Source organism: Elephantulus edwardii, unplaced genomic scaffold, assembly GCF_000299155.1.
Source record: "Elephantulus edwardii isolate Elephantulus edwardi_28Jun2011 unplaced genomic scaffold, EleEdw1.0 scaffold00139, whole genome shotgun sequence".
Classification (NCBI taxonomy): domain Eukaryota; kingdom Metazoa; phylum Chordata; class Mammalia; order Macroscelidea; family Macroscelididae; genus Elephantulus; species Elephantulus edwardii.
This window is the reverse complement of record NW_006399889.1, coordinates 8612583-8636819: the sequence shown is the minus strand read 5'-3', so window position 1 is coordinate 8636819 and position 24237 is coordinate 8612583. Positions and strand designations below refer to the sequence as shown.

At 36.8% G+C, this 24237-nt stretch overlaps 1 protein-coding gene across 1 annotated transcript in view; it reads left to right on the top strand.

Annotated features, from left to right (window-relative positions):
* Nucleotides 1–4558: 4558 nt before the first annotated feature.
* The window catches only part of NSUN6 (NOP2/Sun domain family, member 6), a 52069-nt gene continuing 32390 nt past the window's right edge, over nt 4559–24237 (top strand). The window contains exons 1-6 of the mRNA XM_006894313.1: nt 4559–4633; nt 7313–7468; nt 12620–12699; nt 17410–17519; nt 19922–20075; nt 23444–23525. Of these exons, the coding sequence (XP_006894375.1) occupies nt 4559–4633; nt 7313–7468; nt 12620–12699; nt 17410–17519; nt 19922–20075; nt 23444–23525 (657 nt within the window). The remainder of the gene's footprint in view (nt 4634–7312; nt 7469–12619; nt 12700–17409; nt 17520–19921; nt 20076–23443; nt 23526–24237) is intronic.

Below are 24237 nucleotides of genomic sequence, written 5' to 3'. Positions count from 1 at the left end.
AAAAAAAAAAAAAAGAGTGTTGACTGTGGAGCCGAGCAAACTGAAGCTGTGAACAATCTCAATCTTGTTGCCATCCATCCTGATGCTACCAATTGGTCCAGTGGTGAGAATCTTTGTCTTCTTGACATTGAGCCTTATTATTTCACTTTTAATCAAGCAGAATGAAAATAATTAAATAGGGTTATTGATAATTTTATCAATACTACTCTTGAAATCAGAAAACTTTACATTGAAGAAATGGTATAATTACTTTTAAAAAATCTTTTCTACAAAAAATTATATGTGATAAAGAGAAAAAAAATTATATGTGACTATAAGGCTATTTTAATTTTTAAAATTTTATTAAAATGTTTTAGTTGCTGATTTAGAAATTTGAAAGTTTTATTAAGTTGCGGGAAAGAAATCTAGACAATGCTGAAAAGTTAATATGAGTAAGAGAATATAAACTCAGATTCACTGCTGTCTAGTCTAACTCATAGTGACCATTCATTAGGTTTCTATGACTGTAACTCTTTACCAGAAAATACTGTCTATTTTTCTTGTGCAACTTTTATGCCCCATTTAACAAAATGGTGTTATTTAAACAAAAATAATGATGCTGTACCTACCATAACTATCAATTAACTAAAAAAATTGTTGCTAAGGGATTTTGAGTCAATTCTAATTAAAATCAACATGACAGACAGAAGGAAACACTGATGTACCATAACCATCTATCAGTTCTAAAAAAAAAAAGTTGTTTTTAGAAATCAGTTAATTTTGACTCATATCAACCCTAAGGCATCTACCATCTGCATCCTACCAATCATTTAAGTTTACAGTTGTAGCCTTTATGTTCAATCCATTGTTGTTATGTGCTGATCTTTTTCTTTTCCTTTATTTATTTTCTTGCTGTGTAGCAGAGTCTTCTTTTTCAAATGGCCCCTCTCATGCTAAGCATAATGTCCTTCTCAGAGACTTGTCCCTCCTGAAAGTAGATCCAAAGTACAAGAGATGAAATCTCACTGTCCTTGCCTCTAAGGAGCATTCTAGTTATAATGCTTGAGGACATATTTGTTTGTCCCTTTTGTAGTCCATAGTATAGTCACTATTCTTTGTCAACCCTATAATTAAAATATATCAGTTCTAATATAAAAAACAACAAACAAAAAACAAATGTACCAGTTCTTCTATGCTCTTCCCTATTCATTGCCAAGCTTTTGTTTGAGTAAGGATTGGGCAACTGAAAATACCACAGTATTATAATCCTCAAGGTGAAGTCTTTCCTTTTTAAAACTTCTTTTCCCTTAAAAAATATATTGGCTTATTTACAAAGTTCATATACATTGTTTTTCACACTGGGTCTTTCCCATTTTCTTGCCCCCCCCAAATCGTAGGACCCTATGATTAACACCCCTCAACCTGGTCCTACCCAACCACAGCCTTCTGCTCCCCCCTCCCCCCCTTTGGATTCTCATACTTCTACAATAATGGTCTTATACAATATTTGCTCTTATGGGACTGCGTTTGTTTACTTTGTAAAATGTTCTCCAGTCCCTCCCAAGTTAGGTAGTGATTTACAAAATCATTGCTCTTGGGTGCTGCATATTATTCCATCATGTGAATGTACTATGATTTCTCAAACCATTCTACTGTGGTTGGACATTTGGGCTGTTTCCATGTTCTTGCAATAGTGAATAATACTGCTATGAACAATGGTGTCCATGTGTCCTTTTGTGCCTCAGTTCTCCAAGCAGTGGAATAGCTGGGTCATAGGGAATTTTTATGTTCACCTTTTTGATGAAGTGCCAAACTGCCTTCCAGAGTGGTTATACCATTTTACAATCCCACCAACAAAGCGTAAGAGTTCCTATCTTGCCATATCCTCCCCAACATTACTTGCCCAATTACATGTTGCCCAATATATTATGTAATTTTTTTTATTGCAGCTTCCATGACGGTTGATTGTGAATCCAAAGACTACAGAAGTAAGCAATAGACTTTGACTGAGGTAAGTACACACTGGTAGATGAAAAAAGCTGATAGAACTGGTTCTGCTGGCTAGGTCATGAATGGTGGTCATAAATAGGCATGACTCCTGGCCATGAGGCCCTGTGTTATGGACATCAGGAACATTTAGTTATATTTGGTAAATGGAGCTCTCAAGGATGAGTTAATTTCATATGAACTGATTGCTAAGAAAAAGCTTAAATGGTTCAAATCCAGCTGCTGCTCTACAGGAGGGCAATGTCACATAAAGATTTATAGGTGTGAAAATTCAGTGGAAGGTCTGACTCAATGCGGTGGGTTTGGTTGTCTGGATATTTGGTAAATTAGAGGCAGAAAATAAGGCCTCAGGAGTTGGTGGGATCCAACTGACAGGTTTCAACATACAGCTGCTGCCCACGAGCTCAGTGAGTGGAAGAGATTAATATTTATCTCAACTCTCAAAAAAATGGTGATTCAACAGAATGTGGAACACTAACATCACATGCAAGTATAATCTTGAAGGTTATGAAAAACTGACTAGAACTGTATATTGAACTGTCAGAAATTCAGCTGGATTTAGATGCAGCCATAGCAGCACTGCAGATATATCAGATGGATCAAAAACCAAAGAACAGCAGAAGGATGCCTATTTGTGTTTTATTGACTATGCAAAGGCATTTGACTGAGTGGATCATAATAAATTAAGGCTAATACCAAGAAGAATGATAACCCCAGAACATTTAATTGTGCTCATGACACAAGTCTGCTTGCTGAAACTGAGAAGGACCTGAAGTGCTTGCTGCAGCCTTCAATATGGATTGAGGCTCAATTATTAAGAAGACAAGATTTTCACCAGTGCGTCAACTGGCAGCATCAGGATGGATGAAAAAGAGATTTGAGATTGTTCACAGCTTTAGTTTGCTTGGCTCCATAGTCAACTCTCTTGACACCAGCAGCCAGGAAATTAAAAGACATATTGCGATGGCAAGTCTGCTCTTAGGGACCTCGCCAAAGTACCAACGAGCAATGGTGTCACTCTGGGGACTAAAGTGTGCCTGATACAGGGAATGGTCTTTGCAATCACTTGCTATGCGTCAGAGAGCTGGACAATGACCAGGGAGGATAGAAGGAGAACTGATGCCTTTGAGCTATGGTGTTGGAGAAGAGTATTCCACGCACCATGGACTGGTAAGAAAATGATCAGGTTCGTCCTGGAGAGGGTTAAACCGGATTGATTGCTCCTTGGAGGCAAGGATTCTGAAGCTTCGTCTGACATACTTTGGACATGTTGCAAGGACGTCATGCTTGGGAGGGTGAAGGGACAGGGCAGGAGAGGAAGACCCTCTATGAGGTGGATTGATTCAGTTGACTAGGCTAATTGGGGTGTGTGTGACAGTGAGATTGGCACAGGACAGAGCAGGGCTTAAGACTATTGTATATCGGGTGCTGTTATGAGCTTCAAGCGACACGACGGCACATAACAACAACATACAACGTTTATGCCTAGGCCAAGAACACACCCATAACTGACCCTTCTAGTAAGGTTTTGGAGGCACAGGGTCACTATGAGTCACAAGCGACTCGACTGCACAACACAACAACAACATATCGCACCGGAGGAGACTGCTCATCTTTCTCCCTCAAAGCAGCTGGTGGGTTTGAACTGTCCTTGGGAAGTAAAGTTTTAAGTGTATGATGGCACTTAACAATGACATTATGAGAGGAGGTAGGTTTTAAGTCTGTGTATTAGGAAACAAAAAGTGGCTGAGTCTATTTAAACTTTAACCTCATTCTCTACTTGGAAGTCATCCAAAAGGGCACTAAAAGATGCCTTTACCTTATTTGAGGCAGTAATGTCTTAGACTCAACCCACACTGGGCCACCACTCCCTTGCCAAGTGCATGACCTGGAAGGTTATGCCTTCGGCCGCCCGCCACTACCTCCATGCAGTGCCACCCCGCCCAGTGCTATAGGCATTGCCCCAACCGCAGCTTTCAGAACCTCAGGAGATGTGACGTAGAAGAGTTCTCAAGCTACAGAAACGGGATCGGAAGGGGGCGGGCTGCTCTGGATGCCGGAAGTGACGCTTCCGGAAGGGAGGGGACTTTCGTCAGTGAGATTGAAAGCTCTCATTTGGAAATTCGGACCTGATGTTGAGTTTCCGAGAGGACCTTTATGTGTGATTGGTTTTCTTTGTATGCATCGTTTACTATGGATTCGCCGTGAAGCCTTTTTTTCCACCCCCGTGAAGGCTTTTGAAATTTTGGATCTTTTTACAACGGGAGCAATACTGTCTTACAGTAATTTCAGCAGTGAGCATCGCTAAAGAGAATGAGACAGGCGTGAAAGAAACGAGGAAGCCGCCTGTAAATTTGCTAAATTCTTTAAAAAGCATGGATGTGCCATCACATCTCCAAATTTGACTCTACAAGATCGGCGTATTCACTGGGTCACTTCTGGTCATCTCAGCATTTTGTGATTGGCTATTTATTTATTAAGACACTGCTCATTGTAGATTGGAAAGACAAAAACCTACCGCTTTCCAGCATCTGTCTGGATGGAAACCTAGACTGTAGGTGGGAAAAAAAAAATGTCTCTTTTCCCTAAAATATTTCTGAGACCTGAGGTTGAAAACCATCTCAAAGAGGGCTTTATGAATAAGGAGGTAGGTCAGATAATGGAAGATGCTTTGCAAAGTTCTCGTCTACACCCCATGAACAGAAAACATTCTAAAAGGAAATCTAACCGTTACAGCTGTCATTGCTTACGATTTGTCTATTATGTGGGAGAAAGATGTATCATGCTAATTTCCAGAAAGATTCACAGCCTGGAAAGCCTCGGGGTGGGGGGGGGGGGGCACCTTTTTTTTCTTTTCCACAGGATCTCTCGGAGCGGCAATCTGCTGGTTGGTAGAGTGTTGGGTTGGGTTTTTTGGTTGGTTTTTGCAGACGTAGAGCCGATTCCCAAGTCCTTTTGAGTGAACTTCAACTTTTATGTTGGTGTCCAGCCCCTTAGCCATTTGTGCAACCTAGGAACTGCTATTTTTTATACATGTGTTTAATGCAGTATTAGCTTACTGAGATTTTTTTAATAAAAGGGAATATATAATCTTTAGCAGGAAAGAGAAGGAAGAAACTAGCCATGTGTTTGGCAGTAGATGGGGTGGCAAAGGGCTGTAAAAATAAATACGCTTCCTGTTCTCAAGAATTCAAAATTCAGTAAAGAAAATACGTAAGTATTCTTAGAGCTCTTGCTTTGGCACTCCAAGGGAAAAATAGTACCGTTTGTTGACTGCCTCATAAATCACACCAGTTGTGTTATTTGCAGATTTTGTAACTTTCACCCTTGTTTCCTCTTCTTTGGAAATAGAAGTAGTTAATAATACTTAATCTTACAAGGTTGCTTTAGGATGTTAAACATAAATGAAAGTACTGGCACGATTCTTGTACTTGTGTGCCAGAGAGTCAAAACCTCCTCATAGCTAATCATCCTACTAGGGAGTAAATCGCATGGGAGGAGATTACTCTTCCTTCTCTCTGCGGAGAAGTTTGTGCTTTCAGCCTAGGTTCTTACTACTAGGCCACTGGTTCTTAGTTGATAGTCAGTCAATCCTTAACTAAGGAAACTTGCTCAACATTAGTGGCTTCTTGCTTAGAAAGTTGAGTTGCTAACCGAAAGGTTGAACCCTCTCTGGTGGTTCAAATTCAGCAGCAGCTCTGAGGGAGTAAGATGGGTAATTTTCTTTTATGACTTACAACTTCAAAAAGTCCTCTGGAGGGTTAGCTATGAGTCACTTCCAACTGGAAGGCATGTTGAGTTAATATTTTATTACCATCAAAACACTAGTTGACTTGAACCGCCAATAAAGTGCTGCCTTTGGGTTAGCAATGCAACTCCTTATGGACTACACACTTGAGCTCCCTGGGGTGTTTTTAAGTTTTAAAATATGTTATGTATTGTCAAGTAGGAACTGACTCTTAGCTGACTCTCCAGCAGGTTTTTTAGAGCCAGTTAATCTCATGGGAGAAGATTGTCCATCTTTCACCAATGGATCAGCTGGTGGATTTTTTTTTTTTTTTTTTTTGCCTTTGGGTTGGCAGCCTTACTACTAAATATGGGTTAAAAGCAACCACACATGCAGCAATTTTTAAAATTATGGGCATGATTATAAAAGAAGATCCAGTATCTTTCTGCTACTACCACTGACAGTTGGGAGCTCACTTGACCTAGTAGTAATGTTACCTACTAATCCAAAGACAGTTGCTCTGAGATAGAAGGATGGACAATTTCCCTCAGTGATTTACTGCCTCTGAAAACTCATTGGTAGGTCAACTATGAGTCAGTTCCAACACCACGGCACATAGCAATCACTACAACTGTCAATTACATCGTTTACAAAAAGAAAAATCATTCCTTTGTACGAGCTATCAAAGGAAATGAATATATTTTTTAATTTTTTATTATTTTTTGTATGTGTACCATCAGTCAAATTGGATCTGACTGGGCAGGAGGAGATTATCCCTCCTTCTCCAGCAGAGCGTCTGGTGGATTAGAACCCGAACACCTCTGGGATCGCAGTGCAGCTTCTTGCCACTAGGCCACCAGAGCTCCTCTAGGAAATTAATATTGTTTTAATACAAAACAAGTCTTGAGAAAGTACTAATTAATGCTTGTAAGCTGGTGGACTAGTAGTCTCGCAAATTGATCATGAATATTTTACTGAGCAGGGCATTGTGAAATTTGACAAAGTTTGAAAAACTTCAGTTAATTATGAGGGAATTTGGTTGCATGAGCCTTTATGCATGAGCCTTTATTTCTGACAGGTATATGCTACTCATCTTTTTTGACTATATCTATTTGGTTACATTTAATAATACCATGTAAAAATGCTGATAGAATTTTTGGATGAAAATGAGTATCAACATTACTTATTGTTCACATTAGTGTTTGAAAGGCTATTTGCCAATTTACTCCAACAGGTGAGATTAGCAAACAAATAGTTATTAAAAATTGAGAAAAACAATTAATGCATTATACAGGTAAGTAGAATAAAGTTTTGGTTTTACATGACTAAGTATAGGAGATAGTAATGTTACACAGTTTTAATAAGTATTCTAATGTTGGGGCATTGATTGCTTCTTAAGCCTTAATGTAAGGCATTGTGCTAGGATGACTTAATCCAATATTACCATTCTTTTTACTCTATTGATATGAAGACAATACAGCAAAATGAGATAAAACTGAATAAATGCTAAAAGATTTACATATAAAAAGATGGAAACATATTCTGCTTAATATGTTGAAGTCATATATTGAAATTGAAACCTCAACTTTTTCTTTTCAGATTGTAACTTTTTTAGGTAAACAGAAAGTTGAAAGAAAATTTGAGACACTCTTAAGTCACCTGTCACATCCTCCATCCTTCACAACTGTCAGGGTGAATACACATTTAACCACAGTACAACATGTGAAAAACCTGTTACTTGATGAACTTCAGAAGGTTTGTGCAAACAATTGGTGTTTTTTAAAAAATGTCGTGTAGTGCTTGTCTTAGTACTAAGTACTACTGTTTGTTTCTTTTAATGACATGCATTATTATTTTGCTTTTTAAAAAAAATTGGAAGTTTACAAATAATATTGGGTTGCATTCAATCATTCATAGACATTTTGTATTATAACATTTATAAATGATTAATGTAATTAATGTGTACTCAAACCCTTATTGCATCTTGCTTTTCACCTAGCTTATTAATATTTGCTCATATTCATTTCTTTCTTATCTCTGTTAACACTCCAAAGTTGATGTGTATAAATCTTTCTTTAGCTTTTCATATTTGTATATTTATCCTTTCTGACTGACTTATGTCACTCAGCATAATTTATTGTAGATTCATGCATGTAGTACAGTATTTCACTTTATGAGGAAGAATGTGGCATCAAGATTGGAAGAAAACTCATCAACATCCTGAGTTATGCAGATGACACAACCTAGCTTGCCAAAACTGAGGAGGACCTGAAGTCTTTGCTGCAGAGGGTCAAATACAATAGGCTTCAAAATTGACTGATGTTTAATATCAAGAAGACAAAAAAGATTTTTACCACTGGGCCAATTGGCAGCACCATGATAGATGGAGAAGAGACTGAGCTTGTTAACAACTTCAGCTTGCTCGACTCCACAATCACTGCTGTTGGCACCAGCAGTCAGGAAATCAGAAGGCAAACTGACCTTTGCACTAGGCACTTGCCAGCCTTCAGCACATGAGCCAGTTCCTTAGGGTCAATCCAGATCCACGTAAGTGTGAGATGTTCCTCAAGACAGCATAGCCCCAGACCCCCTGTTGCAGCCATCACATGAGTACCCATTGTCCTCCAGTAAGAGAGGTCTTGTTTCTTGCTACCTTCCTTAAGAAACAACTTAACTTTAATGGTGTGTATGTGCTACAGAAGTTGGCACCATTCATTACAGAACAACATACACATCTAGCCCAAAGCTGGAGATACTGACAACTCAGCTGCTTATTCATGCCAACAACATGCATGAGCTGCAACATGGCTGACCACAATCACTAGAAACGTTAGAGAAAAGAGGCTCTGGGAAGTACAGCCTAGTCAAGTTGTTATAGTACAAAGCCACCCAATACTCTGAGCAAAAATTGTCATTCTGTTTGAAATGAGTAAAGAGAATGATGGCCAATTAGGCTGACAAAAATAAATCATTAACTATAGGGAATCCCTGAATAGTTTTAAACAGTGTTAAATATGAGAGTGCTTTGTTTTAAAAAGGTAACTCTGAATTTCTACTTTTGTAGCAGGCTACGTCATTAACACCAACCCTTTCACTGAAATGGAAAAACAACTGGGTAGACAGAACTCAGGCATTTTAAAACATTTTGTTATTGTGTGCTGCAGAGTCTAAATTGACTTATAGCTGAGCGTCTAGCAGGTTTTGAGAGGCAGTTAATTGCACTTTGAGAAGATGGCCCATCCCACAGAGCAGGCATTTTAACTAGCATCAGACTAAGGATGCCAAGGACAGAGATCAGGCATTTCAGAAAGGCGAGCTTGGCCTTTGGGGCTACTCTTTCTGTGTGAATATCTGCAAGATGCATTAGAAGGCTCATGTATTGAACAAAGCATTCTGCACATTGATGACCAAAGGGACAAAATTGTTCCAAGACCACCGAAGAGAAGAGGCTAATCGTCAGACTCTGAAACTCCAAAATGCTGTAATTGAGAGTAACTTGTGAAGCAAGATCAAATTTGACAAGGATCAAAGTTCAGCTTCATATAAAATCCTGATTAAGGTGAATGGTGGTAGCTTAAAAGTTGACTTTTTTAGCTATTAGCCCCCTTCTGGTCTCCAGCTACCTTAACTGCAGACACATGGTCTTGCAAATTATCAACAGCTGCGGGACTATGCTGAGAGCGAGAGAGAGAGAGAGAGAGAGAGAACGAACGAGCGAGCGTGAGCGAGCACGAGCTTCCCACACTGGGCAGAAAGACCCTAGTGAGAATGAGCACCTGGTGGTGAGCCCCTGCTGATGGTGGTGGATAGACTGTGGCAAGGTATAACCAGAGGAGCCCTGAGATAAAGGCCACAGTTAAAGATTTTGCTGTTCTTGCCTATGATTGAAGGAGAAGCTGACTTATAACTGCTCTGAGGCAAACCTTGCTGGATGATTTGGATTTCACTGCTGAACTAAAACCAGGACTTTTACTAATTAAAGAATTGTGTTTTGCTCTTAATCTGGCTTGGGAGTGCTGAACTAAACCTGGACTGGTATTGTGAGATTTTCTTCTTTCCCATTCCACAACCTATTTCCATAATAAACCCCACTCTTGGTACCACAAAAAAACAAAACAAAACAAAAACAAACCAACAACAACAACAAAAAACCCACCAAAAAAATAACCCAAATAACAACAACCTCTCAGGACTTAATTGCTTTGTCTTTAAAATGTATAAGAAGATATATTCAAAGCTTCAAAGTCAAATTTTGTACTAAGTAGAAGACACATACTAAAAGAACAGAATGCAGAGCGGGGAAGATTCTAAAAATAGTTGTTGTGTGCCATAGAGTTGAAACTGACACAAAGCTGACGCCCCAGTGGGTTTTCAGAGGCAGTAAATTGCATGGGAAGATAATGCCTAGTCTTCTATGGAGCAGCTGGTGGATTTGAAAAAAGTGTTTGGGATTGTAGTGCAACTTCTTACCACTAGGTCAACAGAGCTCCTTAATCTATAGGTAGAGAGACACATTTTCGATACTTTTTTGATTCTATTTTTGAAATAAAAAGTGTGTGTAATGTCTCTTACTATTTTTAATAGAAATAAAAAATTAGAAAAAATGCATTTTTTATAATTAATTGTACTAATTATTCTATGGATTATCTTACAATAAAGTAATCATCAATATTCATTTAATATTTTTATTATAAAATACATGTGACATAACATTTGTCATTTTAACTATTTTTATCTACCTAACTCAGTTGTTGTTAAGTGCTTTCAAATTGTAGATGACTCATAGCGACCCTATGAACGAAAGACCTGAACACTTCTCCAAGTTCATAGTTTCTGGAGGCAAGCTATTTCGGAAGTGGATGCCACTCTTGCTTCCAAGCTTGTTTTAATCGAGGAGCTCCACCAAACACTGCCCACCATGGGTAACCATTGTCACATTTGACATATCAGTGTCACAGTGTTCAGCTTCATAGCAACTACGAGTTACCTATGCACAGCAAATGGACTAGCATGAAGTATATTTATAATGTTATACAAATCTTATTCTTCCACTAGTTTTTTGGTCACTTCTGACTGAAACTCTGTACTAAGCATTAACTCTTCATCCTTCCTACCCTCAACCACTAATCTACACTCTGTCTCTGTATGTTTGCCTATTCTAGAAGTTTCATGTATATGTAATCATAGAATATTTGTCCTTTTATTTCACTTATTTAACTTTTATTTGACATATTTCACTTGGCATAATTTTTCAAAGTTTATGTGTATTGCAGCAGTGTTACTGTGTACCATCAACTTGAAATCAACTCATAGATGACTCTTTAGTGAATTTTCAGAAGCTGTAAACCTCATTTTAATTCAATTTAAGTTTATTTATTTTGATTGAGTTGTCTTTTTGTTGCTGAATTGAAGAAATTCTTTATCTTTTTCAGATATATTTTTTCCAAATTCTGTTTTAAAGGAAATGATAATTTTTAAATATTTTTAAAAAATTCCTTTTGAGACCATATGCACAAGAAAACATACTTTACCTAATGAACTTTCATCCATTGTCTGTGATTGTTTTTGTTGAGTGCCATCAAGTTAGTTATGACTCATAGTAGTCCCAGTTACAACAGAATTACACACTGCCTGGTCCTGTACCATCCTATGCATTGGAGACCAAACCCACTACTGTCAAGTTAGTTCCAACCCATAACAGAACCTCCATTAAGGTTTTGAAGTTACAATCTTTATGGAAAGAGACTACCCATTTTTCTCCCAGAGAGGAGCAGGTGGAATTGAACTGCTGACCTTTCAGTTACAAGATGATATGTTAAACACTTCACTACCAGGGCTCCATATTATAGTTGCATTATATTGTGCCCAGATATGCCCAGTTATTTTCTGTCTATACAATTGATAAGCTGGGACATTTTTTAACATAATATTTGCCCATTTTCATAGTGTAAGTAAGTATTCCCACTATGACTGATATTAGGCTAGTACGAAAGAATCAAATGTAAAAGAAAGTTAGATAAAAAACTCAAAAGAAAATAAAAGGGGAAAAAAATAACACCACCAAACTATAATGATGACTGGATTTGGGGGGAAATGCATGCAACTGGCTCTCCAAGGATGTGCTAAGTTCAGTGGCTCCGGCACGTCACTGGCCCTGCACCTGCTTCCAGTCTGCTAAGCAGTCTGCAAAATCTTGAATCGGCTCAAAGCATCCTTTTCTCTCACTGAAACTGATAGGGCATGCAATGTTTAGTTGTGTATACAGTTACTGCCATGATTCCTGTTCTATTGACATGCTTCATCTTAAATGATGTCTATGTGCAATCCCCTATCGGATATTTATACATTTTCAAAGTAAGTCTTGTAAGATAAGCATTGTTGGGGGGAAGGGAAGGGAGCAGAGGAGTGAGGATGGGCAGGGAGAAAATCATAGGATCACACCATTTATTTGGTGGGTGGAGGGTTTGGGTAAAGGTAATGGGAAAGATCTGGCAGGGACCTGAAAAAACGGAGTAAAGGTGGGTATAATTCAATGAGGATTAAGTTTGTAAAACACAATATATGGGAATGATGGTATGAAACACTGTGTGAATGAAGGGAAACAATGTTTACAAATTTTATATGCAAACCAATTAAAAAAAAGAATCACACGCACCCACAAAAGATAAACATTGTTGGGTTTAGAAAGCCAGCTAGTAAACAAATTGAGTTTTAGAAAAAAGACTGAATGCTTCAAACTGTAGAAAAGACATTGTTGTTTTGAGATTGTTTTTATTCTTATAGTATGTGTACCAAGCCTAACTTCATACCCTGGTAATAATGATACTGAAAGCTTCATAATTTGAATATTAACAAGTTTATTGATTTGGGATTTTTTTTTTTTGTCTATGTGCTTATTTTTAACAGCAGTTTAATGGATTAAGTGTTCCTATTCTTCAGCATCCAGACGTTCAGGATGTCTTACTCATCCCTGTTATTGGGCCTAGGTTTGTAAATATTTATTTATTTTAAAAATGTTATTTAATTCTAAAAAAACAGTCACAAAGATCTTTTTCACTGGTGGCACTAAGTTTCTCCATTGTTAGAAACTTACACATAAATAGATATTTACAGGGTCATAAATCTTAGTTTTTTACTGAATTGTGAAACATTATTAATGCAAAAGGAAGAAAGACATGAATCCACCTATCCTGATTGGATAGGCTTTTACATTTTGTTTCATTTAGTTCTGTGGTTTAATTACTTTTTTCACTTTTTAAGAAGCTTCACTTGAATTATTTTTTGTTTGTTCTTTATAATGTTCTAATGCCAAATTAAAATTTTCTTTTCTACAATAAAAATACAAAGTAATGAATTTCTTAACTTATATAGCTGATAGGTTCCTAGAATTTTGTTCAGTTTAAGGACTATGCTAAATTACTTTATGCAGACACTGTACATATTCTCAAGATAAATGATAACTAGCTCTTAAGAGACTTGACAAGACAATTTATCATGTATGTTGTTGTTGTTATGTGCCATCGAGTTTGCTGTGACTCATAGTGACCCTATGTACAGTAGATCTGAACCCTGTCCTATCCTGAGCCAGTCTCACTGACTGACACATCTAATCCCTTTGCTCTAGTTACTAAGGAGTCAATCCATCTCATATGGGTTTTTCCTCTTCTGTGCTGTCCCTCCACCCAAGCATGATATCCTTCTCCAAGGACTGCTTTCTTTTGGCCACATGTCCAGAGTATGTGAGATGGACCTTCAAAATCCTGTCTCCAAGGAGAAATTTGGTTTCACCCTCTCCAAGACAGACCTATTTGTTCTCCTGGCAGTCAGTGGTATGCTCAGTACTCTTCTCCAGCACCACAACTCAAAGGCATCAAGTCTTCTTCTGTCATCTTTAGTCGTTGTCCAGCTCTCTGATGCGTAGTTACTAATTGTGAACACCATGGCCTAGACCAGGCACACCTTAGTCTCTAGATGGACATCATTACTCTTTAGCATTTTGGAGAGATCCCTGACAAGACTTTCGCAGTGCAGTTTGTCTTTTGATTTCCTGACTGCTCGTCCCAAGTGTGTTGACTGTGGACTCAAACAAGCTGAAATTGTTCACAACCTCAGTCTCTTCTCTATCAATCATGAATCTACCAGTTGGCTCAGTAGTGAGAATCTTTGTCTTCTTGATGTTATGCTTCAATCCATATTGAAGACTATAGTCCCTGTCATACATAGTTCACCTGGTTATGGGATATCATTTTTTCAAAGTAAAAAAAAAAATTAAGTACTCATGTTTTTATGACTGAAGTTTTGCAACTTGGAATCAAGTGCCAACTGATTTTAGGCTTCTATCTGTCCTAGAAAACTGGGAGATGGTGTACTATGTTCCTTGATCAATTATAATTCAAAGAGGTGGCTCCCATGTCTTCCTGGGTTGTAAAATTGAGAAGAGGGATATTTAGTTTTAAAAAGAATTCATATTCAGCTTGTAGATGCAGAGAAACAACTTCCTACTTTTCTAAAGTAAATGCTCTAAGAAAGGGAAAAGGACAGTCTGCCTCTCACCCATTTTTTTCCCTCAGTTGGGAGAACTGATGGTCAAGCAGCACAATTTGTGCTTAAAGGTTGGTGGTTCAAACAAAGCTACACAAGTGAGAGCCCTGGCAATCTGTTCATAGAGAGTTTATAGTCAAGAAAACCCAAGTTTTATTTTTTATTTTTTCCTTTCTTGTAATTTGTTTTTACCCTTATAAGGTGTGTCTGCACATGACTATGAAAGCTTTATAATACTAATTTTGTGCTACAAATTTTGATGGATAGAAAAATTTAGAATTTGAAAATGAGAACTGACTTTTGTCTTCATTTTTGCTTGACATTCTATGGGCTTTTTATTCATTAAACTTCAGAAATGGAGTCAGGACATATTTTCATTTTGATTATTTTCTCTCAATTTTTAAGAAAAACAATTGATCTTTTTAATTACTAGGTGCAAACAAATCTTAGTATCATTTTTTGTTATTTCTTTAGAGATCTTTCCAGTTACATTTTATGTATTTTTCATATAAGGGCACCCTTACTTTGAATGTTGGATTTTCATTGCATATGTTTCCTATGTTGTGGGTTCTCTAAAGCCATCCTAAGGTTTTGTGGTTTGCTAGAAGGTAGTCTCATAGGCGTCTGCATAGTCACACTCCTGGCTGAGATTTATTACATTGATAAATTGTTTTAATGTGCCATCAAGTTGGACCTGAACTCATAGCTGTCCCTCCAGCAGATTATCAGTGGCAGTAAATTTCCATGAGAGATTTCCATCTGCCATGAGTTGGCCGTTGGTTTATGGTGACCAATGCACAGTAGAACAAATCTACTACCTAATCCTGCACCAGTCCCATGATTTGGTGGGAGATTGGACTACTATGATGGTGACATTGGCTGATGTTTCTCTCTAGTCTTTTCTTCTTTGTCCATTTAAATCCAGTAGCTCTGTTGAAACCTATACAACATCATAGCAATATGCAAGCCTCTATTGAAAGACCATGAGGTGTGTTGCACAGAAATCAAATCAGAGTCTCTCTCACAAAAGGCACTATAATAATTCTGCCCTTACCGACTGTCACCCACATCAATTAAATTAAAAAGAAAATAAAGTCAGCAAACCAAAACCCTCATGGAACAAGGAAACTCCTTGGAGGAAACCAAGCACAGGCTCCCAAGTATTGTAGTGGAGTCATATGAAACGTGCCAAAAACCAAATGCCCTGCTGATACAGCTGAGAGCCCAGCCTATAGTCAGGCTTGTCTGAGACCCAGTCTCGAGCCAGTTCATGTTTTTCTGCATGCTGTCCAATTGCTTTCTTTTTAATAGCTTTCTTCTTACTTTTCCTTGTGCATTCTGTGATTTGTTCTTAAACCTCTCTTAGTCATAGACAGTTTCACAAGTGCCAAATAGAATAAATTAAGAGCCATACAGTACAGTAGAGTAAGGACTGACTACAAGGAAGTGAACTTTTCTCCCAGCAAATTCAACTAAAATTAGCATATGAGCAGGAAATAGGCTCATGAGGAGGTCAAGGGCATACTAAGAGGCATGAGAAATTCTGGCAGTACACGGCCAAAATGTTTCACTTGGGCTACTGAACAGAATTTCCTAAAGTACAGCTAAAGATGAGGCTGAAGAAGTTGGGAGAGGCAAGCTGTGAAGTGTAAGGGATATTTTCTGCAAGGAATATAGTAGCCAGATAATTTTTTATTATTAGAGTCATAATTATTGGTCAGTCCCATCTAGTTGGCTTCAATCATAGTGACCCTGTGCACAACATACCAGAATCTGCCTAACTTTGTTCCATCCCGCTGTGCTTAAGCCTATTAATGTAGTCAGTATATCAGGCCATCTCATGAGGGTCTTCTGCTGTTTTGATGATCCTTTACTTTTCCAAGCATGGCATCCTTTTCCAGAACAAGCATTTTTTGATAATATATCCAAAGTATGTGAGACAGTCTTACCATCTTTGTTTCTAAAAAATACTCTGATGTGGACTTCATCCAGGACAGATTTGTTTGGTTTTTTTTGGAAGTCCATGGTATATATTTAAACTCTTTGCCTATACTACCCCATGAAGGCATCAGTTTTTCTTCAGTCTTCTTTATATTCATTGCCTCACTTGTTCTTGTTTAAAAAATACGTATTTCACAAGATTTGCCAGTTCAACTTTTTATACATGTAGAGTGCCATCAAGTATACTTGACTGTGTGCAGTCAGTACCTATAAGTAATCTGACTTTTTCATCCCAATAAACAAAGCCTCACTGCTTCATAGGCAATTACTCCCACTTCCCCCCTTCTTCATGCCTCTTGTTATTGTTGTTGTTATGAGGGGCTGTTGAGTAGACTCCAGTTCATGGTGCCCCACAGTGTGCAGCCAAATGAAATGCTGGCCAATCCCACACCATCCTCACAATTACCGTTAGGCTTGAGCCTGATCACCACTAATAAGTTTGGTCTCTGTACATTTTTCTGTTCTTGTCTTTTTTGTATAATTGAGGTCACATAATATTTGTTATGATTGACTTAGCTTCACTATATGATGGATAAGTAGATGGTTTCTATCTTTTGTTAAATGAGAATTGATTCTAACCACAATCATGAATATCCGTTGAAAAGAATAGTTTGTTAGTACTAGAAACTTTACCAGAATTTAGTTGTCTAAGGAATGAATGGGTGGTGAGAAATTGAAGAAAGCAAAACACTAACAAAAGATGAACAGATAGCAAAAAAAGGTAAAAAAAAATTCTGTCTATGTAGATTAGTCATAAATTGCTATCTAATTTTCTCCCACTTAGAAATTTCTTGTGTGTGTCTGAATTCCTTAAATATTGGTTTGTTGTAGTCTTTGAAGAGAGAACTTTGTTATCTCTCTTGATACTGTTATAGTTATGTTTATGAGATGATCTATTAAATAAGAAATTTTTATTGCTCTTATATTGCCTTTCATTATATAGAACTCTTTTTTTCCCCCCTTCAAATGCATCTTCCCCGTCACGCCAAGAATTTCTGGTGGTTTTATCTCTCAGATTTCTTTTTCTCATTTAATCCTTAGTGGCAGTATATCTTGGATCAATTGTGATGTCTTTAGGACTTAGATTAAAACATTAAAAAGTTAGTAAGCTTTGTGTATATACATTCTATTAAATGTCTCATTTTTCATCTTAGGAAGAATATTCAAAAACAACAATGTGAAGCCATTGTTGGAGCCCAATGTGGCAATGCGGTGTTGAGAGGAGCCCATGTCTATGCTCCAGGAATAGTATCAGCTTCAAAATGTAAGTAGATTTCTTTGGAAAGCAAAGGTTCTTTAAAATGTATGCTCATTATCAAATAGAATTAATACTTAGAAATATTTAAAATTTACTTTTGTCACATATTTTCTAGTTTTACCTTTAGTACAACTGTTTTGTTGTTCTGTGCTACTGAGTCAGAATCAACTCACGAGCTGACCCTCCAGTAGATTTTCCAAAGCTGTATGTGTATATATTGCCGGGGAGGAGATGCCCAACTTTCTCCTGCAGAGCAGCTGGTGAATTAAAACTGTGCTTTTGGGTTGTCAGTGCATCTCCATGCCATTAGACCCCCAGAGCTTCCTTAGTACAACTAGGGAGAGCTTTATCTCATATAGACTATACCATTCAGCATTATATAAGGTTCTATCATAATTTTTTAAAAAATTTGGATATAAAATATATATTGATGTTTCTTAGGAGATACTCGCTAGTGCAGTGATTAAAGATCATCTTCTAAACAAAAGTTTGATGGTTTGAACCCACCAACCACTCCACAAGGGAAAAATTTTATAGCCTTGGAAACTCCGGTGCAGTTCTTCTCTGTGCTGTAGGGTTGCTCTGGCTTGGAATTAACTCAAGAGCAGCAGATTTGCCTTAAGATGTCAATGAAATTTCATTTATATTCTGGTTCCACTGCCCTAAACACTCAGATCTCTTCTCTCATTTATGAGAGTAACATTAAAAACCTGCATCTTACCATGAGGATGCAATTTGGTATTCTTAATTTATTTACCCACTAGAAGACATATTGCATGACTTACTAAGTTAGTTAAGGAAGGTCCAGTGGCATACTCTGCAGGGAGTTGTACTGCTTGGTGCCTCTCTGCTGGTCTGAATCCACTAGCAATTCTATGGAGAGAGATGGGCCAGTTTTCAGACTTGGAAACCCAACAGAGGGTCACTTATGAATAAGTTCTGACTTGACAGCAATGAGAGGGGTTTTTTTGGTGGTTTGTTTTTTTTTTAAGTTTGTTACTGTGGTTCAGTAATACCCTACTGGACTTGAAATCAAGAAGTGTTGGTTTAGATCCATTAGAAGATTACTTATTTAATTTCTGGGTTGTAATTTTCCATGAAATGAACAATTTGATCTATGCCAGAATGTAAAGGAGCTCCTGCTGATGTAGTGCATTACATGTTGGGTTTCAAACCTACAAATCAGTGGTTTGAATCCATTGGCGACGTCAATGGAGTAAGGTAGCCATCTCCTTGCAAAAGATTTGCACCTTGTGAAACCTGATGGAAGGAGGGTCTGAACCAACTCAACCTCTGTGGGGTTTGGGCTTAGCGAGGCCAGGGATTGACAGCACCTGACTGCAGGCTGGCTCATGGTCTGTTTTTATGTAACATGTTTTCCTTTTTAAAGCTGCAAAATGCTGTTGACCCTAGATCAGGATGATTTTAGCATTCCCAGCTCTAGCTGATAGGCTGTTCACTACTGTTTGTCAGATTAAAGAGTTAAACAAATTTATACTAGGTTAGACCTTAAAATTATTTGTTACTGAAAATAGCTAATAAAATGAGAAAAAGATATTTACTCAATCATATAAATTCTATATATTGTACAATATCAAGGTGTTCAAAGGTTACGTATATAATATATGTATGTGTATGTATTGTTTGGTCAGAAACAACTCTCCAGTGGGTTTTCAGAGGCAGTAAATAGCAAGGGAGGAGACAGCCCATCTTTCTCACAGCTGGTGGATTTGAACCAAATACCTTTAGGTTGACAGTGCAACTCCTTAGTACTAAGTCATCAGAATTCCCTAGTTCATTCATACACACACACAGAGTACATATACAGGGAGTTCTGGTACATACACACACACACACACACACACGAATCAATTCTGACTTGATTATTATATAACAATATCTGCATAAGTTAATCTATGTGTATATTATTAAAATTTTTGCCTTCATAATCTTGTAACGACAAAGATCAATAGAGTTGTGAGATTTAGGAAGATATCATGGGGAGGTTTTAGTGGACATTTTTGATGAATCTTTTTGAAGAAAGTGTAGACCTTTGAGATTTGAGTCCAAGATACATGCCTTTTAGGCAGTGTAGATTTGGTGAAAATTACTTATATAGATAATACTCCTGATTTTCTCAGGTGAAGACTTCCAGTGTTTTGAATTCTTTTCTACTTACTTTTTCCCTTAAAAAATCAATTATATTATTATTAGGGAAAATGTAAAGGTGAAAAGCCAGAGATTGTGTTAAGAATTGTATTGTGATAGTGAACTACTTCATACATACTATCGATACTCCTCTTGGTTACTTGTTTAACTGAGAGAATTTCCACTGTCAAATTCTTTCAGAAATTATAGATTCACACAAAAATATAGATGAACGTAACCTAATTTTCTTCTTCCTCTAGTTATGAAAGCTGGAGATACTGTTTCTGTGTACTCTGATATTAATGGAGAATGCAAGAAAGGAGCCAAAGAATTTGATGGATGCAAAATATTTCTTGGGAATGGGATTTCTGAATTAAGCCGAAATGAACTCTTCAGTGGGCTTCCTAAATTAAAGTATGTTGAAGGGTGTTATATGAGGAAAATCCATTTTGTGCTTAAAATTAGAAACAATTTTAAGAATATACGTAGTTGCATTATACAATTAACATATTCCCATAAATTCAGTTGGTAAAATAAAATCACTTACCTCAAGTTCTATGATTTTGGGGAAAAAGAAATATTTCTAGCTCAATTGTCAGATTGAAGATCCAGGAAATAGTTTCCCACTAATTGTTAAATAATTTTACTTGTCTTTTTGAATTTTATTGATTTGAATATTTTTATATCTTAGAATAATATTTATAGAATATTTTGATAGATAATTCATTTGATGACTTTTCCAGATCTTTTCTGATATTCTTATTTTATAAAAGCGTATAATTTTAATATAACTGTACTCATTCTCATTGTCCTTGAGTTGAAACTGACACTACATTGGATTTCTTAGGCTGTAAATGGCAAGAGAAGATATTGTCTACCTTTTCCCCTAACAATACAAATTTTTAAAAATTAGAAATATATATATCAGAACACTGATATTTATGGCTTATCTAATATACATTTGAATTTGTACCAACTGAGTTAAAAATCTAGTTCTAATTTCTCTCTAGTAGCCACTCCATCTAAAAAGCGAAATCCATGGACAATCATGCTTTTATTTGATTTTTCAGCCTGTTTTGAGAATTCTTTTGGCTAGCGTTATTATTCCAAAGTTGATTGCTGACACAGACCTGCTGAAAGCTGTGAATTTATTTACCCAGGAGTAGACAGACCACATACTTGATTCCTAGAAAAATTTTTAAAATTTCAGAAATTCGGATTTATAGTTAAGAATTGATTCTTCGGCAGAAACAGGGCATTGAGTTCTCTGGAACTAGCAGTACTTTCCAAATGGCCCAAACAAGAAGGCCCTGATAGCGTAACTGTTAAGCACTCGGCTGCTAACTGAATGATTGGCAGTTTGAACCTATTTGCTGACTCCACCTCCTAGAAAAACTTATGGGGCAATTCTCTCAGTCACATGGAATCAGGGTTAGTTGAAATTAATTCTAGGGCACTAGCAATACAGAAGGCTTTATAAATACAAAGATTATATATATATATATTTCTACACACATATATACACACACACACACACACACACACATATGTTAATGTGGCATATTAATTTTTTATCTGAGGGTCTATAATAGATAATTGATATTTTGATTGTGTCTTCTATTCATTGTTACAAGGGCACTTTTTACCTTGCTATCTTACTTGATGTGATGGTTCCATTTACTTTGCTGTAACAGATTTTTCTGAATAATGTTATCTTTGTTGATGGAAATAGGACACAGTTATCTTTTAAAAAAGGGTTGGTTTTAATTCAATTTATTTAGTTCTGTGGTGATTTCTCATGTAGTGCCTTCTCATGTTAGAAAAACACATTTCTGTAACAAGGCAAAAAACATTGTGTACATACCATTTCTTATCAATATTCTTTTAAAATTTTAAAATCCACCCTATTAATGGTATATTTTTTTAGAGAACTGGTACACTTCTGGTTTTTCTGAATTCTATTTGGATTAAATCAACCAAAGATTCTTAAGAGTCAAAATAATTTACTAATAGATTGTTTTATGATATGAGATCTTGTACATTATTACATGGTAATGTTGCTAAACTATAAAAAAGAAATTTCTCTACTCCTGTACTTAAAACAGTGGCTTAAATGATCTTTCTTATCTCTAGTTAAATACTCTATATATGGACTCACTGTAATAGTAGACCTGGTCTAAAGTCATCACTCCAACTCATGTTGACCACACAGGACAGAGTGAAACTGTCTCATAAAGGTTCCAAGGCTTTAACCTTTATGAGAGAAGCTCTAAGTAGAAAGTATGAAGCGTTAAAAGTTTAATTTTATTTCCTAGGACTGGAAACCTGCAAGTCACAAAACCATTTACATTACAAAGCAGTGAGTGGTCTTGGAATTCAATAGGCATTCAATAGGAAGTCTAGACTCTGGGTGAGATGTGAGGTATTGATCAATAAAAAAGGTAAAGATTTTTCAAGAAAGGACTTGAGGGTTCCTTTTTGTGTTTCCTGTGGGGGCCTGGGAGCAGGAACTATTTGGGAGATGAATACAGTAGGTTGGTTTGATCCTGACTGCAGTAGAGAGAGAGGCTTCATTTTGGTTAAGAGTGAAAGCACATTTAAAGACTTCATAAAGTAAATGAATGTGTGGAGAGGTAAAGGAATGGGAAGAAGAAGAAAAAAAAATGAGTTAACTAACAATTTTGATATGCTGAAAGATGAATTCATAGTTCAAATGAGGGGAGCTCAAAGTCATATCTACTGCAGTCACAGTCTGCAAATATTTACAGAAATTATTTCATGCTAATGAGCAGCCTAGATATATTTTGCTTACATCAAGTAGGATATAAGCCCTCTGTGTAAGTGTTTCTCAACCAAGATCAGTTTATAAGATAGTTATCTAGAACTAAGCTACCACACTGTCTTTGAAGACTTCAGACTTGTTCTTCAGACTTGGATTCCGCTTGTCCCCATATACCTGGTCTAAATCCTGATGCCTACCTTTGCTCCTGTAATTAGATTGCACTTTTTTTTTGCTCTTCTAAGAATATCTGAAATGCTGCTTTCATTACCCCATTATCTTACTTCCTCTGGTTTGGCTGTGTGTACCAGGCTGTATGTGGCTTTCTCCTGCTGTACTTGTATGCTTTCTCTTCTCACGGCTAGGCTCTGACAAGTCACAGATTGTCTGGTTTGTTTTTTTTTCATTAGCCTGATTGTCTTTATAAGTCACACACTGCCATTTTAAGTCTGGGTCTTCCTGTTGCAGATTATTTGAAGGTTGTGTCAGTACCTAGCAGTTAACTCTATAATGAGATCAGAGGAGAGCAGTGTAGCACATAGGTCATTGGTTTGCATGAGCATGATTCAGAGGATTTTCATTTTCTCTACAGGTGCCCTGCACCAGGTTTTGAAAACCAAAAAGAATTCACAGAATATTTATTGAATTAAAAAGCTAGTAACAATGATCATAAACCATCAAAACATTTATATTTTGAATGAAACAAAAACCAAGAATACATATTTTCTTTGCATTTTCATCTCTTAAAATCTTTAAGAGACTCATTTGTGTCTGAATTAAATATTTATTAATTTTATTCATTTTAGCTATCCTCGAAGTCTCTTCACTACTGCACAGAGAAATTCAAAACAATTCACAGAAATATTTTCAATGTTTTGGTGTTTAGTAAAAAATATTTAAAAGGTAAAGGAGGCTGTATAGTTGACATGTTATTTGGCTGTGCTTTTAGAAATATTCTTTCATATAATTTCTATGTACTAATTTTAGATTTCCTACTTTTCAGAGGAATAGGCATAAGAATGACAGAACCAGTATATCTCAGCCCTTCATTTGACAGTATGCTACCCAATTACTTATTTTTACAGGTACGTATTTATAAAAGTAAGATATTTAGTGATGATAAAATATCCTTCAATCAATCATTGGAAATACAAGTATTATTAAATATTTATAAAAATATTTTTGTAGTCTTTTGAATTTTTTAAATTTGCTTTTGTTTTAGCAGTAAGGAAACATTTTTTATTATTTTGTCTTAACTGATTTTTAAATCTATCTTTAGAGTGAAAATTTACAAATAGTACTGCATTTTCATTCACTCATTCATACTCTCCACTGATTTTTAACTACTTTTACTACCCTAATTTGCCCAAGAGTAATAGTTGTTGTTGTTATGTGCTGTCGAGTCACTTGTGACTCATAGTTGACCCTGTGTACAACAGCCCTAAACTCTGCTCTGTCCTGTGCCAATCGCCCTGTCTCTGACACTCCCATCCCGATTGTCTCAGTCACTGAATCAATCCACCTCATAGAGGGCCTTCCTCTCCTGCGCTGTCCCTCCACCCTCCCAAGCATGATGTCCTTCTCCTAGGACCGGTCTCTACTTACAACATGTCCAAAGGATGTTAGACAGAGCCTCAGAATCCTTGCCTCCAAGGAGCCAAATAGTTTAACCCTTTCCAGGATGAATCTATTTGTTTTCCTAGCAGTCCATGGTACTCTCAATACTCTTCTGCAGCACCACAGCTCAAAGGCATCAATTCTCCTTCTATCCTCCTTGGGCATTGCCCAACTCTCTGA